Source organism: Scyliorhinus torazame, chromosome 6 (genome assembly GCF_047496885.1).
Source record: "Scyliorhinus torazame isolate Kashiwa2021f chromosome 6, sScyTor2.1, whole genome shotgun sequence".
NCBI lineage: Eukaryota > Metazoa > Chordata > Chondrichthyes > Carcharhiniformes > Scyliorhinidae > Scyliorhinus > Scyliorhinus torazame.
The window spans coordinates 128230087-128247753 of NC_092712.1; the positions used below are offsets into that span (position 1 = coordinate 128230087).

At 49.3% G+C, this 17667-nt stretch overlaps 1 protein-coding gene across 4 annotated transcripts in view; it reads left to right on the plus strand.

Moving 5' to 3' along the window:
* The window catches only part of LOC140425013 (E3 ubiquitin-protein ligase HECW1-like), an 856744-nt gene that overhangs the window by 660828 nt on the left and 178249 nt on the right, over positions 1 to 17667 (plus strand). For all 4 annotated transcript variants that reach the window (XM_072508780.1, XM_072508779.1, XM_072508783.1 and 1 more), the window contains one exon: positions 9172 to 9281. In XM_072508780.1, coding sequence (XP_072364881.1) covers positions 9172 to 9281 — 110 coding nt within the window. The remainder of the gene's footprint in view (positions 1 to 9171; positions 9282 to 17667) is intronic.

Below are 17667 nucleotides of genomic sequence, written 5' to 3' on the forward strand. Positions count from 1 at the left end.
ACAACATCGTGGGCCAAAGGGCCTGTTCTGTGCTATATTTTCTATGTTCTATGTTCACAAAACCATGCTGCCTCTCGCTAATACGTCCATTTGCGTCCAAATGGGAGTAGATCCTGTCTCGAAGAATTCTCTCCAGTAATTTCCCTACCACTGACATAAGGCTCACCAGCCTGTAGTTCCCTGGATTATCCTTGCTACCCTTCTTAAACAAAGGAACAACATTGGCTATTCTCCAGTCCTCCGGGACATCACCTGAAGACAGTGAAGATCCAAAGATTTCTGTCAAGGCCTCAGCAATTTCCTCTCTAGTCTCCTTCAGTATTCTGGGGTAGATCCCATCAGGCCCTGGGGACTTATCTACCTTACTATTTTTCAAGACGCCCAACATCTCGTCTTTTTGGATCTCAATGTGACCTAGGCTATCGACACATCCTTCTCCAGACTCAACATCCACCAATTTCTTCTCTTTGGTGAATACTGATGCAAAGTATTCATTTAATACCTCGCCCATTTCCTCTGGCTCCACACATAGATTCCCTCGCCTGTCCTTCCGTGGGCAAACCCTTTCCCTGGCCTCTTTCTTTTTAAGTACGTGTAAAAAGCCTTGGGATTTTCTTTAACCCTATTTGCCAATGACTTTTCGTGACCCCTTTTAGCCCTCCTGACTCCTTACTTAAGTTCCTTCCTACTTTCATTATATTCCACACAGGCTTTGTCTGTTCCCAGCCTTCTAGCCCTGACAAATGCCTCCTTTTTCTTTTTGACGAGGCCTACAATATCTCTCGTTATTCAAGGTTCCCGAAATTTGCCATATTTATCCTTCTTCCACACAGGAACATGCCGGTCCTGAATTCCTTTCAACTGACAGTTGAATGCCTCCCACATATCAGATGTTGATTTACCCTCAAACATCTGCCCCCAATCTAGGTTCTTCAGTTCCCGCCTCATATTGTTATAATTAGCCTTCCCCCAATTTAGCACATTCACCCTAGGACCACTCTTACCCTTGTCCACCAGCACTTTAAAACTTACTGAACTGTGATTTGCGCATCTGCGGGTTCTGAAGACGGACATAGTCTTGCTGCAGGAGACACACCTGAAAGTGGCAAACCACGTTAGGTTAAGGAAGGGCTGGGTCAGTCAGGTCTTTCATTCGGGGCTTGATTCTAAGACGAGGGGGGTTGTGATCCTGATTAATAAAAGGGTACAATTTGAGGCGGAGGGCACAGTCATAGATGGGGGTGGCAGGTTCGTTATGGTGAGGGGTAAGCTCGAAGGGATGAGAGTAGTCCTGGTCAGTGTGTATGCCCCTAATTGGGATAATGTGGATTTTATTAGGAGGATGCTCGGGAAGATCCCCGACTTGGACTCGCTGATCATGGGCGGGGACTTTAATACAGTCCTGGACCCGAGCCTAGACCGATCATGTTCAAGAACGGGCAGGAAGATGGCAAAGTAACTGAGAGGGTTCATGGAGCAAACGGGGGGAGCAGATCCATGGAGATTTAGCGGCTGACGGCAAGGGAGTTCTCGTACTACTCCCACGTCCACAAGGTGTATTCCCGAATTGACTACATTGTTGTGAGTAGGGACCTGCTGGCCGGAATGGTGGGGGCAGAATATTCGGCAATTGCCATATCGGATCATGCTCCGCACTGGGTAGACCTGCAGTTTTGTAAGGACAGCTTTCAGCGCCCACCATGGAGGCTGGAAGTTGGACTACTCGCGGACGAGGCGGTGTGCGAGAGGCTGAGGAAATGCATGCAGAATTACCTGCAGGTGAACGATACTGGAGAAGTCTCGGCAGCGGTGCTCTGAGAGGCACTGGAGAGAGGGGAGCTGATTTCAATCCGGTCGTACAGGACAGGACAGATAGGGCAGAGACGGACCGACTGATTAAGGAAATTCTACGGACGGTCAGGTGTTATGCGGAATCCCCGAGGCCAGAGTTACTCAGGAAACGCCAGAGGCTGCAGGCCGAATTTGGGGTGCTGACTACAGGCAAGGCTGTAGAGCAGCTTAGAAAGGTAAAAGGCGCGATTTATGAGCATGGGGAGAAGGCCACTAGAATGCTTGCACAACAACTAAGGAAGAGGGAAGCGGCGAGGGAAATAGAGAGGGTAGTGGATGGGGATGGTAATCTAGTGGGTGACCCGGCAGGGCTGAACAAGGTTTTTAGGGACTTTTATAGGAAGCTGTAAACTTCGGAACCACCCGGGGGACCGGGGGGATGAGGCGATTTCTGGATGGACTGACCTTCCCAAGAGTGGGGAGGGGGTTGGTGGACGGACTGGGGGCCCTGGTCAGGATCGAAGAGGTGTTGGGGGCCTGAAGGTCATGCAGTCGGGTAAAGCCCCGGGACCGAACGGGTACCGGTGGAGTTTTACAAACCATTTGCCGGGATAGTGGGGCCGGTGCTGGTCAGGGTCTTTAACGAGACAAGAGACAGAGGGAGTTTACCCCCGACAATGTCGCAGGCCACCACCTTGCTCATTCTGAAACGGGATAAGGACCCGGAGGCCTGTGGGTCATACAGGCCGATCTCTTTGATCAACGTAGACGCCAAGTTACTGGCCAAGATTCTGGCGACTAGAATTGAGGACTGTGTCCCGGATGTAATTGTGGAGGACCAAACCGAGTTTATAAAGGGGAGGCAGCTGGTGGCCAACATAAGAAGGCTGCTCAACGTGATTATGATGCCCCCGGAGAGTAGGGAGGTAGAGATAGTCGCAGCCATGGATGCTGAAAAGGCTTTTGACCGGGTCGAGTGGGATTATCTGTGGGAGGTACTAGGACGGTTCGGGTTCGGGGCGGAGTTCATCGACTGGGTTAGGCTATTGTATCAGGCCCCGGAGGCGAGTGCAAGGACGAATAGGACGACATGAAAATGAAAATCGCTTATTGTCACAAGTAGGCTTCAAATGAAGTTACTTTGAAAAGCCCCTAGTTGCCACATTCCGGCTGCACCGTGAGACTAGACAGGGCTGCCCTCTCTCCCCACTGCTGTTTGCGCTGGCCCTAGAACCGCTGGCAATTGCTCTGAGAGCTTCTAGGGGCTGGAAAAGGTTGGTCCGGTGGGGAGTGGAACATAGAGCCTCGTTATACGCAGATGATCTGCTGTTTATATGTATCGGACCCGATGGTTGGGATGGACGGTATTATGGCAACCCTGAGGGAATTTGGCCGGTTCTCCGGATACAAACTGAACATGGCTAAGAGCGAGTTGTTTGTAATTCAGGTGAGGGGGCAGGAGAGTAGGCTGAAGGGGTTGCCGTTCAGGCTAGTGGGGGAGAGTTTCCGATATTTGGGGATTCAGGTGGCACGGGACTGGGGCAAGTTGCATAAGCTCAACCTGTCCTGACTGGTGGAACGAGTGAGGGAGGAGGTCCGGAGGTGGGATGCGCTCACGCTGTCATTGGCGGGGAGGATGACGATTCTCCCGCGGTTCTTGTTTGCTTTTCAGTGTCTCCACATCTTTATTCTGTGGTCCTTCTTTAAGAGGCTGAATAAAATTATTGTGGGATTTGTATGGGTGGGGAAGTCCCCGCGGGTGAAGAGGGTGATGCTTGAAAGGAACAGGGGAGAAGGGGGGCTGGCGTTGCCGAACTTCAGCAACTATTACTGGGCGGCCAACATAGCGATGATAAGGAAATGGATGGTGGGTGTGGGGTCAGTTTGGGAGCGGATGGAGGCTGCTTCGTGCAGGGGCACTAGCTTAGCAGCTCTGGTCATGGCGCCTCTGCCGTTTCCGCCGGCACGGTACTCCACCAGCCCGATAGTGGTGGCGGCTCTTCGGATCTGGGGCCAGTGGAGGAGGCATGTAGGGGAGATAAGAGCATCAGTGTGGACCCCAATCTGCGGCAACCACCGATTTGCCCCGGGGAACATGGACGGGGGGTATCGACTGTGGAGGAGGGCGGGGATTGTGAGGATGGGGGATCTGTTCCTGGAAGGGAGTTTTCCGAGCATGAGGGTGTTGGAGGAGAAGTTTGGGCTGGCGAGAGGGAACGACTTTAGATACTTACAGGTGCGGGATTTTGTACGCAGACTGGTGCCGTCCTTCCCACGTCTCCCGCCGACGGGGAGGCAGGACAGGGTAGTTTCTAGGGGAGAGGTGGGAGAGGGTAGAGTCTCAGACATCTACAAGGAACTAATGGGAGCTGAGGATACGCGGACCGAGGACCTGATGCTTAAGTGGGAAGAGGAGCTTGGGGGGGGAGATGGAAGACGGTGTCTGGGCAGAAGCCCTGAGCAGAGTAAACACGACCGCAACATGCGCCAGGCTCAGCCTGATCCAGTTTAAGGTCATGCCTCTGGCCCACATGACGGTGGCCCGGATGAGCAAATTCGTCAGGCTGGAGGACAGGTGTGCTAGATGCCCCGGAGGGCCAGCTAACCATGTACACATGTTCTGGTCGTGCCCTAAACACGAGTATTAGCAGGGGGTATTAGCAGGGATTCGCAGATGTCATGTCCCGGGTATTGAAAACTGGGGTGGTAATGAGCCCTGAGGTGGCAATCTTTGGGGTTTCGGAGGACCCGGGAGTCCAGGAAGAGAGAGAGGCCGACGTTCTGGCCTTTGCTTCCCTGGTAGCCCGGCGACGAATACTGTTAGCATGGAGGGACTCAAAGCCCCCGAGGGCTGAGGTATGGCTATCGGACATGGTGAGCTTTCTTGGCCTAGAGAAAGTCAAGTTCGCCTTGAGAGGTTCGCTACTAGGGTTCGCCCGAAGGTGGCAGCCATTTATTGACTTCTTCGCAGAGGAGTAAGCGTCAGCGGGGGGTGGGGGTGGGGGGGCTAGGGTAGAGTCGAGTAGAGTAGAGGGATATTAAGGCAGGTCCTTGCGTGAACAGAGCCGTGGTTTGCACTATGTTTAATTTGTGTCTTGATTTCTTTTTTTTTGTACTGTACAATGTCACTTTTTCTATATGCCTAAAATACCTCAATAAAATTATTTGTTTAAAAAAAAAAATTACTGAATTGTGGTCACTGTTCCCGAAATGCTCCCAACTGAAACTTCTACCACCTGGCCGGGCTCATTCCCAAATACCAGGTCCAGTACAGCCCCTTCCCTAGTTGGACTATCTACATATTGTTTTAAGAAGCCCTCCTGGATGCTCCTTACATACTCTGCCCCGTCCAAGCCCCTAGCACTAAGTGAGTCCTAGTCAATATTGGGGAAGTTAAAGTCTCCCATCACAACAACCCTGTTGCTTTTACTCCTTTGCAAAATCTGTCTACCTATCTGCTCCTCTATCTCCCGCTAGCTGTTGGGTGGCCTGTAGTAAACCCCCAACTTTGTGACTGCACCCTTCTTATTCCTGATCTCTACCCATACAGCCTCGCTGCCCTCTGAGGTGTTACCCACCCAATCTCCGTAACCCCACCTAACCTGCACATCTTTGGATATTAAGGGGAACCTAGCATGGCCAATCAACCTAACCTGCACATCTTTGGACTGTGAGAGGAAACTGGAGCACCCAGAGGAGACCCATGCAGACATGGGTAGAAAGTGCAAACTCCACATAGACAGTCACCCTATGTCCGAATCAAACCCAGGTCCCTGGTGCTGTGAGGCAGCAGTGCTAACCACTGTGCCACCGTGCTTTCATGGGTGGGCGCTATGGCGTTAAGCCCTTTAATGATGCTGTAATTTATTTTATTGTATATCTTGTCACCGGAGAGGACCGGGGAAATTCGGAAACTCAAATCTCGCCATTGAGATTTGCATTTCTGAGTTCTCTCTGCAAGTTAGCGGTATTACAGGAATCTTCCACACTGCAATCATAGTGGCTAAATCGCGGCCTTAATGTCCTCTATCATGCTGATAGTTGATTAATCTCTTTTAAAAAAAAGACTTATATTTATAGAGGGGCTTTCACAGTCTCAGGGCATCTCAAATTGCTTCACTAGTGATGAAGTACTTTTGAATAGTCGATATTGTAACATATGAAACGTGGCAGTCAATCTGTGCACAGCAAGCTCCCACAAAAACAATGTGATAATGACCAATCAACAGTGACGTTGATTGAGGAATAAATATCAGGCACTAACTGTGGAGTATTACTAGGAATAATAAAAAGACTATTTTAAAAAATCTGTTGCACTGTACTGTAATTATTTTTACATCATCCTTGGGATTTGGGCATCAATGGTTAAGCTAGCATTTATTACCCATCCCCTAGTATCCCTACTGAGTGGCTGCTTAGGCTATTTCAGAGGACAGCTGAGAGAGAGCCATAATGTAGTGGAGCTGGGGTGCTTAACAAACCAGACAGGTAAGGACAGCAGACAACCTTCCCTAAAGGAAGTTTGATAACCAGTTGAGGTTTTATGACATTTCAACAGCTTCATGATCATTATTAATGACGCCAGCTGTCCATTTTCAACTGAATTACATTTTTTCAAACTGCCATGGTGGGATCAGAAACTCATTCTCTAGATTGTGAGTCCCAAACACTAGATTAATAGTCCAGTAACAACATTGCTCCATGTGTTTATTGCCATGAAATAAATGACATAAATATACCTTCAGGTTTCCATACCAACTGGTTGACTTATTACAGGATTATAATTGGAATCAGGTTTGCATTGCATTGTTAGCTTCTTGTCAAATTTGGCATTCAGTAATACAGTACAAGGACTCAATACATGAAAACTCTTTAATTAGATAATTGTGATCTTCTAGAAGCATTACAATTGTGGATTATTAACATAAAATAAATACAGCTTAAAAGCATTTTGTGGGTATAGGAATATGCCTGATTGTGTATATGTATCACATTTTGAACAAAAATGTGTTCATTTTAAATGGTTCCTGTTGTATATATTTTATTCCAAATTTGACAATTATGTGGATGCCCGATGATTTTGTATTAAAACTGATGAAGGCCATGCCCCTGAAATTTCCTAATAATCAGAATTTGCAGGCCGCGGAGAGGGAGATGGTCGGACATTTGGGTAAACAGGGTGGTCGCTGGATGGAGTGGGGTGGGGGTAGGGGGGTTGGAGTGGAAATGTGGGCAGAGTAACTTGGGGAAGGGCTCTGAGTTCACTTCTCCATCAAGACATCGCAGTGTCACCTGCACCCCCTTTATATATACATATATATATATATGTGTATATACATATATATATACCCACCTGCCTGTCATCCTGCCCCGAGGGGCATACAATTTAATCCAAAGGAACAGGAGTAATTCATTTCACTCTTTGAGCCTGTTCCCGCATTCAAAAATATGGCTGAGCTGTTGTTCAACTCCATTTACCCATGTTTTGGGCAACACGGTAGCATAGTGGTTAGCACAGTTGCTTCACAGCTGTAGGGTCCCAGGTTTGATTCCCAGCAGGATCACGGTCTATGCGGAGTTTGCACATTCCCCCCATGTCTGCGTGGGTTTCCTCCGGGTTCTCTGGTTTCCTCCCACAGTCCAAAGATGTGCGGGTTAGGTGGATTGGCCATGCTAAATTGCCCTTAGTGTCCAAAAAATGTTATGTGGGGGTCATTGGGTTGCAGTGATAGGGTAGATACATGGGTTTCAATAGGGTGCTCTTTGTAAGGACTGGTGCAGATTCGATGGGCTGAATGGCCTCCTTCTGCACTATAAATTCTGTAAATTATATGATTCTCTGTTTATTCCATACCCTTGCCCAACAAAAATGTAATAAACTGTCTCGAAAATGTCAATTCATTCAGCATCCACAGCCTTTTTGAATCAATATATCCTCTGTCTTGTGTGAAAAAGACGCATCCTGATTCGATGCCTTCCCAGCCTGTCAGTTTCACTCTTGCCTCAATACACTCACCTTGGTGACCCTGGTGAGGATCCAGCATGGAAGCTGTGCACTGTTGGGAAGGAGGAATGGAGATTAAAAAGGCTACTAATTATCTTTTTAATCACCTCAGTTGCTCAGTGTATATCTCAGACCCACAGGGCTCTGATACTGCCCCAGGGAACGTAGGAAGAGTATGGATGACATCGGAATTCCGACTCTAGACATTTTACATGAATTTCCCACCCCGACACACCTGAATTTTCCTCCACTGGGCTGGGAAAAGTCTGCCATCAGCCTCTTATTTCCCAACCAATTGCAGACATGCAATTGCAAAGCAGGTGGCTGAGAAAATTTAGGGCCATCACTTGCACAGATTTGACTTTGAAGATTTTTCTGGCCACTTTTGTAAATACTCTTCCTGGCCAACGTGATGTTTAACGTTGTTCAATCTAAAATCTGAAACTAATTTACAATTACGGTTTGCAAAATTGCTGCTGGTTTCATTTTGAGCACAACCATAACCCCAGGGTATTTTAATTCAATTGTTCTTATTCAATTTGCCTCACAATAAGCACATAATAAAAAGTACATATAGTTCTTTAGTGTGTTCTTTAGTATGTTCATTTTTAAAACTCACCAGTGAGAGTGGCTTTCTTTCAGAAGAAAAGACTTTTGAAATTGTGACTTGATGGAGCAAATGGCCAAGATTGTGCTTCACCGTTGTGACATATGATACAGTTTGTGCAGTGAGAGAACAATATTTGGTACTGCAAAGCTGGAAAAATGAATATTTCCAATCCATTTAAGTTTCAGTGTGTATCTCTGGAAACACCCGGTTACTATTTGCAGGCCCCACACAGTCAGATTGAAAACTTACTTAGAATATCCAAAATGTTATTGCGTGTCACCATTATCTAGAGCTACTTGTGCCTCTTCCCTCCTACCCTAAGTGTTGAAAGTGCTGCACTAGTTGAATAAGTAAAGGTTCCATTTCCATACACCAGAATAAAGACATCTGTTTGATAGTCACCATTTATAGCCATTTAAAGGAGAATTTTCTTCATTAATAAATATTTGTTAAAGATTAAAAAAGCTTCATTTGGGGAAGGAAGAAACATGCATCATTTGACTCAGAGTCACAATGCATATAAGTGCACAATGTATCATTGTATTTTAAATTGACAAACATGAGGAAAATGACTCAGTTTTCTGAGAAGATGGCATCCCTTTCACTTACATTCCAGAGTATGAAATTTTTCATGATAGTCAAGTTGTAATATTTGCTTAAAAGAAAATGGTTCAATATGAGATAACAGGTCACTGTCATTGCAATCCTTCCTGCCATTGATTGCCAATTCAATCGAGCATTTATTAACCATGTTTTTTTCTTTTAGCCTCTTTGAAGATGAGATTATGTCGCATGTTCCAGCACATGTTGCATTTCACCCAGGCTACAACTACTCTCCCCGCTGCTCCCCTGGGTCTTCACCTCAGAACTCCCCAGGTGAGGTAGATTGATCTTCCAGTTTAACATTTGAACATGGGTAGAACCTTACCCTATCAGTGATGTAACCTGAGAGAAATGACCCAGTCTGTGCTCAAAAATCTATCACAAAAGTATCTTGCAATCAAGCTGGACATATTTTGTAAATAGAAAATGTCACCATTCCTACACTTGCACTGGAATAGTGCTGTCTTAGTGGTTTGAGTCATTGAGCCATACAGTACAAAAGGGACCCTTACACCCATCAAGTCTGCACTGGCAAGCTGCACTAAATCTGCCCTAATTCCACTTTCCAGCACTTGGTCCATAGCCTTAAATTTTATTTCATGTCAAGGGCTCATCCACGTACTTTTTAAAGGTTGTGAGGTTTCCCGCCTTGACTACACTCCCAGGCACTGCATTCCAGACTCCCATCACCCTCTTAGTGAAAACATTTTTCCGCAAAACCCCTCTAAGCCTCCTGCCCCCACTTTGAAATTAGGCCCCTTATTCTTGACCCTTCAACAGCTGCTTCCTCTCAACTCTGCCCATATGCCTCCTAATCTTAAACACCTCAATTAGGTCCCCCCTCAGCCTTCTCTGCTCGAAAGAGAACAACCAAGCCTATCCAGCCTCTCTTCATTGCTCAAATGCTTCATCCCAGGCAACGTCCTGGTGATCTCCTCTGCACCCTCTCCCGTGCAATCACATCCTTGCTATAGTGACGTGACCAGAGCTGCACACAGTACTCCAGTTGAGGCCTAACCAAAGTTTTGTACAGCTCCAACATAACCTCCCTGCTCTTATAATCTATGCCACAACTGATAAAGGCAAGTATCCCTTATGCTTCCTTAATTACCCTATTAACCTGTCCTGCCACCCTCAGGGATCTGTGGACCAGCAGCCCAAGATCTGTTCCTAATAATAATAATCTTTATTGTCACAAATAGGCTTACATTAACACTGCAATGAAGTTACTGCGGAAAGCCCCTAGTCGCCACATTCCGGCACCTGTTCGGGTACACATAGGGAGAATTTAGAATGTCCAATTCACCTAGCAGCACATCTTTCGGGCGTGTGGGAGGAAACCGGAGCTCTGAGCTTCCTAGTGCCCTGCCATTCATTGAGCACTCCCTTGTCTTGTAACTCCTACCAAAGTGCATCACCTCACACTTTCAGGGTTAAATTCCACAATCTGACCAACCCGACTATATCTTCCTGCAACCTAAGATATCAACCTCCCTTTCAAACTTCATGTCATCCACAAACGGACTTATCATTCACCCCGTATTGTCATCTATATCGTTTATAGATGTCACAAACAATAAGGGACCTAGCACTGATCCCTGTGGTACATCACTGGACACCGGCCTCCATTCACACAAACAGCCTTCTAAACCACCTTCTACCTCCTACCACTAAGCCCATTTTGGATCCAATTTGCCAAGTTACCCTGGATCCCATGAGCTTTTACCTTCTTTATCAGTCTCCCATGTGGGACCTTGTCAACGACTTTGCTGAAATCCATATAAATTACATCAACTGCACTAACCTCATTTACACACCCCATCATCTCCTTGAAAAATTCAATCAAGCTCGTTAGGCATGCCCTCCCTCTGACAAAGCTATGTTGACTATTTCTCCAAGTGGAAATCACTTTTCACCCTCAGAATTTTCTCGAATAGTTTCCCTGCCACTGATGTGAGACTCGCTGGTCTGTAATTCCCTGGTTTATCTCTGCCACTTCTTGAAAAGTGGAACCACATTAGTTGCCCTCCAATCCTCTGGCATCTCCCCTGTGGCCAGAAACGAATTAAAAATTTGGGTCTTAGTCCCCGGAATTTCCTCCCTTGCTTCCCACAGCAGCCTGGGATACAAATCATCCGGACCTAGGGATTTGTCCTCAAGACCTCTAATACCTCCTCACTCCCTATTGTAGAGGGTGCCATCTCTGCTACTCCACTACTGGGCCGATATCTGGGGTTTGAGTATCTGTGTGTGTCTCTCTCCAGCTGGCACTGAAACTTCAGAGGCCAGGGGATGCCGCACTGGGACACCTCCACGGGAGAGAGCACTGAATCAAGCCTGCCGTTTATCCCTAACCGGAAGCCTGAGGCTTATATCACACAGATATCCAGACCCCCACCAATGCCCAGGTGATTCTCTCTCTTGCCGGTGGTGCAACACCCACCCGGTTCCTACTTCGCTGGAGTAGCTTTCCCAAGAGAGAGAATAGGACACTGCTGTTTATTACCTAACCAGCAGCCTGTCCTGAGTGAATCGCTCAAGATGACCCTAGATTCTTGAACCCGGAATTAAGGTGAGGAATATCTTAACAATGACTTGGTCAGAGATCGCTGGTGAGAGATTGAAGAATTTAAACGACTCCAATTATCAGCAAATCAAGGTTTATTGCAAAACCCAGGTCAAAATCATCAAACAGAAGAAATTATAATAAAATCTTAAACTCTAACACAAACTAAGTCTATTCAGAAAGTACTATAACGGACACAACAAAAAATCTTATTGTTACACAGTTTTAGCAATGACACAGAACACAAATCAAGTCCCCTTCCCCAAAGCCTCAACCACTATCAAAGTCAAGGGAGTTTCGCAAGCTGCTGCAGGGTACTTACAGTCACAGGCTGCAGAGGTCAACTCAAAGGTGGAGAGGTCGAGCCAAGAGACCCTCAATCGAAACACAGCCCCTTTTATATCCGTTTTACCTGCCCTTTTCCTGTGTTCGGCCAGCCCCTTTTGCATTGAATGGGTAAGGTTTAAAGTTCCCGCTGGTCCCGCCCCCTTTGAGCCGGTCAGAGCTGTCGACTTCCGGGTTTTCCTCCCCCTTTGCGTTGTATCGGTCCAAGTTTAAAGTTCCCGCTGGTCCCGCCCCCTTTGAGCCGGTCAGAGCTGTTCGCTTCCGGGTTTTCCTCGCAGGTCCGCTCCTTCCAGCCAGGCAGACCTGCCGCGATTTGAATTTGGCGCCGACTCCGCCCCCTCCTCCCAGTGAGTTCCTGCCGGTGGCTTCTGTCAAGCTTGGAGTACCTCCCCCAGGTCCGCCTCCAACTTGGTTTTTTCTACCGTTTATCTTCAAGGGGCTTTTCCAGCGCAATATACTGAGCCCAGACAGTCTGCTTTTTGGGATAACAAGGTTAAGCTCTCTTGTGAAGATTTTCAGTCTTCCAGCTGCTCCGGAGATGGCTGCTATTCTCACCTTGCTATGTTGATGGGGTGTTAATTGGATTCTACTCTGGTGGAGGCCAAGTCATTTACATCTGCATGGGGCTATGACCATCCCATTGTCCTGCTTGCAGGCAGGCCCCCTGTGTATTCCCGTGCCCCTTTGTCTGTGTGTTAATCTTATCTCGTTGTCTGGCTCCTTCTTCCTTGTAGCTCCTAGGGGGGGGGTTTGTAAATACCTATGCCCCTACTCAGCTCAGCGGATCAAGCCTGCTGGGAAATCTGGTTACGTTCTCTTGGCTGAAAAGTCAGTTTACAGTCTCTGGGTTTTATCCTTGGGCAGTCCGAAAAGGCCGAATTGCCCGAAAACCTTACAGATGCCCCTTCGATACGTCCCTACCTGCTTGGACCGTATCGACACAGGTGAAGGGCAATCATTTCCTTTTGTGTGGACCGTAGGCCTCCCCTCAACAACATGCGAAACTACAAGTCCCAAGACAGTTCCCTTAATCTAGGCTACCCCTAATTTCATTGAAAGGGAAAGACAAGACCATACTTAATTCAAACACACAGTAACATACACACATTTCACCGGAACCCCAAACGTAAGGGTCCCTGTACATATATCACAATCAAGTAAACTGAAACCCGCGAATCCATACAATTATTTACATGTGACTCTATTTATTACACGACGGCTTCTCTTTTGTGGGCTGCACTCCGCGTCTTCCCAAGAACCCGTTGAAGGCTCTTCATTTTCCTCAGTCGTCGATACCTGCAGCTGAGGCAACATAAATATAAAACTACGACTACTTGTAATACCACTAACAAGTGGGAGGCTATTCGGATCCAGGCTGGGATCACAATCCATGATCCCATGTTCCACCAGTCCGGGGCTTTGATATCTGTTATTTCGTGATCAATGTTGTGGGTTTTTTGCTCTAAGGAGAAAAAGTGTCTTTGTGAAACTTCCACAGCTTGTAATAATACCTTTAGGTCTTCCTTGACCGGGGGAATATCGTACCCAAAACGGGTCACATATTCTAGTAAGTTAGTAGTGTTTTCCCGTACCGAGAGGTGAACTGAGGAGGGTTGTGGAATGGGCAGTATTCGTTGCTGTGCCACCTGGACCTCTGCCTTGGGTTTAAAACAGAAGCTGCTGTGCAGTATCGGACACCACTGCTGTGGCCCATGTTGATACTGCTGGGCTCCAGTGGTTACACAGTATGTCCCACTTCCTATATATGCCACCTGGGGCTGGACATGGCTCGCTGCCATCGCCTCCATGGTGCAGTTTATAGGTTCTGCCCCAACAGTCCTGAACCCGCACTGAGGTCGCGCCTCAGTGCCCAGGTGCTGAGGGCACAGGATCACCTGCGCTCCCCGGCTCCGACAGCCCGAGAGGTCAATGCCTGCCACAGCTCGCTCCCGCACTATGACATACGGCGGGACCTTTCCAAAACGAATGTGTACCCCCCCACGAATGACCCCCACATTCTCCACTCGGTACAGCGGCACCGGCTGTGCTGAACTTCCCAAGATTGGGATTCTTACGATGACCCCCAAGATTGTGTGGTTTGATCTCCCACAATCAACCGGTACCTGGTATGCCTCTGAGGCTGCACGGAGCTGGCAAGGACTCAAAACCCTGTGGAATGGGTGCAGCGCTGCCAAGTGCCTGTTGCTAATCCACGAGGGGACCTGACCCTGTCTCAGGTCCTCCAGATTACTCCTCCCCTCTCCTAGCAACCAGGCCCCATACAGCCCACACACTTCATTCTGGGCAGCCTGATCCGATGAATTTCGATCTTCTTTAATTAGCGCGTTAATGGCTTTTGCATGCTCTTCCAATTGCGCGATTATCTCCTTTAGATGGAGGGTCATTGCCACCTCCTCGTGCAAACCCGACCGCACTACTGTGTTCTCATCTCTCAACACTTTTCTCAGCTGGCCTTTTAGCTGATTGATTTGCAAGGCCAGCTCCACAGTATCCATACTGTTGACAATGGATGTCCCCGTATTGAAGGCAGTGAACCCATCATTGACCAGCCCTCTACGTTGCCGGCTGGAGTCCCCATTAAATTCCCCTGCCCTATGGTACAAATCTTCCACTTCAATGTCCCCAAAATCCAAATTGTGGAATTTCTGGAACATGTCCTTCAGCAGCGCCTGATACAATAGTTCAGTCTTGCGAGGGCACCACGCTGGTAACTTCACCTCGGTTAGATTTAGCACCACCGAGGCAACCGCGTAATGTACCCCCTGATATAATAGTTTCTTTGTGGGGACGAGCAGCAAACCATTTTCGGGCCCCCGGGTGGTGATTGGACAGTTGTGAGGGTCGATTGGTTGGGCGGTGGGTAGGGGCCTCTTTGCCTGAACCAGCAGTTCGGTAGCTCTCACGGTTTCTTCCCCTCCGGGGGTTACACATCCCTTCCCATTATGGTCCCAATTTATCCCATGCCCGGCGTCTTGCCACCACCTCACAAAGGTGATTGATGCCCCTTGTGGACATGCCTTGGCCGACCCCCACAAACATAAATAAATGCCCTGGTCGGAAGCCCACCACTTATCCCAGCAAACGGTGATCCTACCCGGTGACCCCGTGATGGTCCGGTAGGTGTTGTTGTCCAGGCGTTCCCAGTCCGAGGACCGATCCCTCATGTCCAGGCTCAGCTTCCTGAGCCACCACCATCTCCCCAAAGGAACGTCCCCCTCGCAGGTTAAACACACCCGCCTGCCCTCAGTCACCCTAACCCGGTCAGTCGCCACCTGTATCTCCTCGCAGAGTACAGAGGCCTCTCCATAGGTGAAGCTCTGGTGGCTGGAGTACCTGGTCGAGTTCGACCCCAGCCACCCAGGCCACCTCCCCAGGTGTGAGTAGCGGGCCTGCTCTGTGGCCACCTGGCCTCCCTGTCCGGTAGTGACAAGAGGGGCTCTGCCGCCAGAGCACCCATAGACGAAGGACTCTTCTGTCTCGCCTCTGCGGAGTTCTCCCGGTCCCACCATCGCCAAGATCATCAGCAAGCTCCACATCGTCGGGTGCCCCATCTGTAACAGACAAAACACATCCTTGCCTCTACAGAACTACCTACCTTAAAGTGCATGGGTTCTATCCAGCGGCAGCAGCAGCTTCCGCTTTGAAGTTGTGAAATCAACATGAAATTGCCGCAGCCTGTCTGTGGTTCTGTGTCCACAGCCCGGCTCCACCAGGGTCCTAGTGCCTGCTGCTATCCGGCGGCAGCAGCAGCTCCCGCTTTGAAGATGCCGCAGCCTGTCTGTGGTTCTGTGTCCACAGCCCGGCTCCACCAGGGTCCTAGTGCCTGCTGCTCCATCATTATACCATTGCACTAGGCGCTTCTGTGATCCCACGATCCTAAATACCCACACACCACTACACACTAATTAGAATTAGCAGGGGGAAAATGATATACAATGCCACCCGTCTCCGGGTGGCCAAATTAAAACTGTGCCCCGCTAAACTGGGGCAGTTCACCTGTTTGGTCCAACGGCTCGGGCCAGACCGTCCCCTCCCGGGGGTTCGGGCTGCCCCTTGCCTCTCCTTTCCCAACAGGGTTCGGGGATCCCTCAGCGTTCCCTTCTACTCGGGCCCCCTTACTGCGGGACCGGGTTCTAGGGAGGTGTGATGGGGACCATCTTAAGGGGGGCTTGGAGACCCGATTGCTCCTTCGTCCCCTGACTGGTTCCCAAGCCCAAGGTGATACCTCCACTTCCTCCGCCTCCTTAGCCTCTATACTAAGGCAGGCCACCTGACCCACAGGTAAGGGCTTGGGAATCGTTACTGTCCCTGGGCTGGGTGCTTGCAGCACTGTCGGTTTCTTTGGGACTGCCCCTTCGGGACAGCACCTTGTCACCGGTTGTGTGACCGTGGAGTCAGGGACCTCTCCCACCGTCGTTAATTCTGCAGGCGGCTTCTCCACTATCACCCCCAGCCCCCCCCCCAACTTGCTCTTACCGGCCCTGGTGGGGTCGAAAAGTTTGCATTGGTTCACGTGGAACCATTTAATCTTCCGGGGGAGCTGTACTGCGTAAACCATGGGGCTGGCCTTGTCCACTATACTGTACGGTCCCGCGTACAGTGGCTCAAAGGCTCCTACCCGTGCAAAATTCCGGACCATTACTTGTTCCCCTATGGCCCATTCCTGGGTAGTGTGGGGCTCGAGCAGCAGCTTGTTCCTCCGGTGCTGGGTTCCCATGTTAAATGCTGCCTGCCAATTAATTTCCTTCAGCTGCTCCATCAGCTTCTTAGCGAACCTGTCCCGGTTTACCTCCCTAAGCTGCCCCTCTGTCAGGGAAGGTACCCTGACATGGATCGGGGTTCTCATAACCCTCCCTGTCATGAGCTCGTGCGGGGAGTACCCTGTGCTCCTGGACTGGCTTGCTCGGATCCCCATTAAAACTAGGGGTAAGATTTCTACCCACCGGTTGGGCGAGTTGCCTGTTTCTTTCCTGATCCTCTCCTTTATGGTCCTGTTTAACCTTTCCACAGGACCTGAGGATTGAGGGTTATAGGCCACATGCCACTTTGCCTTAATCCCCAGGACCTTTAGGGTCGCTTGCATCACCTGTCCCGTGAAGTGACTCCCCTGATCTGACTCCACAAACTGTGGGAGTCCCCACCTCGAGAATACCTCCCTGACCAATATCCTGGCTGTGCCTGCTGCGGTGGCTGTTCGGCAGGGGAAGGCTTCTACCCACTTTGTGAAAATATCCACCAGCACCAGACAGTACTTGTAACCCCCTGCCGCTGGGGGAAGGGGTCCAATATAGTCGATCTGTATCGACTGCCAGGGCCCCTCCACCCTGCGGATGTGCCCCAACGAGACCTTTCTTTTCTTGGGATCCGGGTTATTAGTAGCACACACCAAACAGCTCGCGCAGAAATCGCGAGCATCCTCCCGGAGGCTCGGCCACCACCCCACCCTCTCCACCCGTTGCCAGGTGGTCTCAGGGCCGGGATGTCCCGCTCCGGGGCTCTCATGGGCCATTTCAATAAATTCCCTATGGTGCTGGGAAGGCACTATCCACTGGTCCCCCCTGAAGAGCATGCCCTCCTTCAGGGTGATGTCCTTTCCCCCATAGGGCCCCTCTATCCTTTCCTGCCTACCCATGGCCGTTATGACTTTCTTTAGCTCGGGGTCCTGTCCCTGGGCAGTGGCTAGATCTGGGGCCAAACTCGTTCCATCCCCCCTCTGGGGCTGTCTTG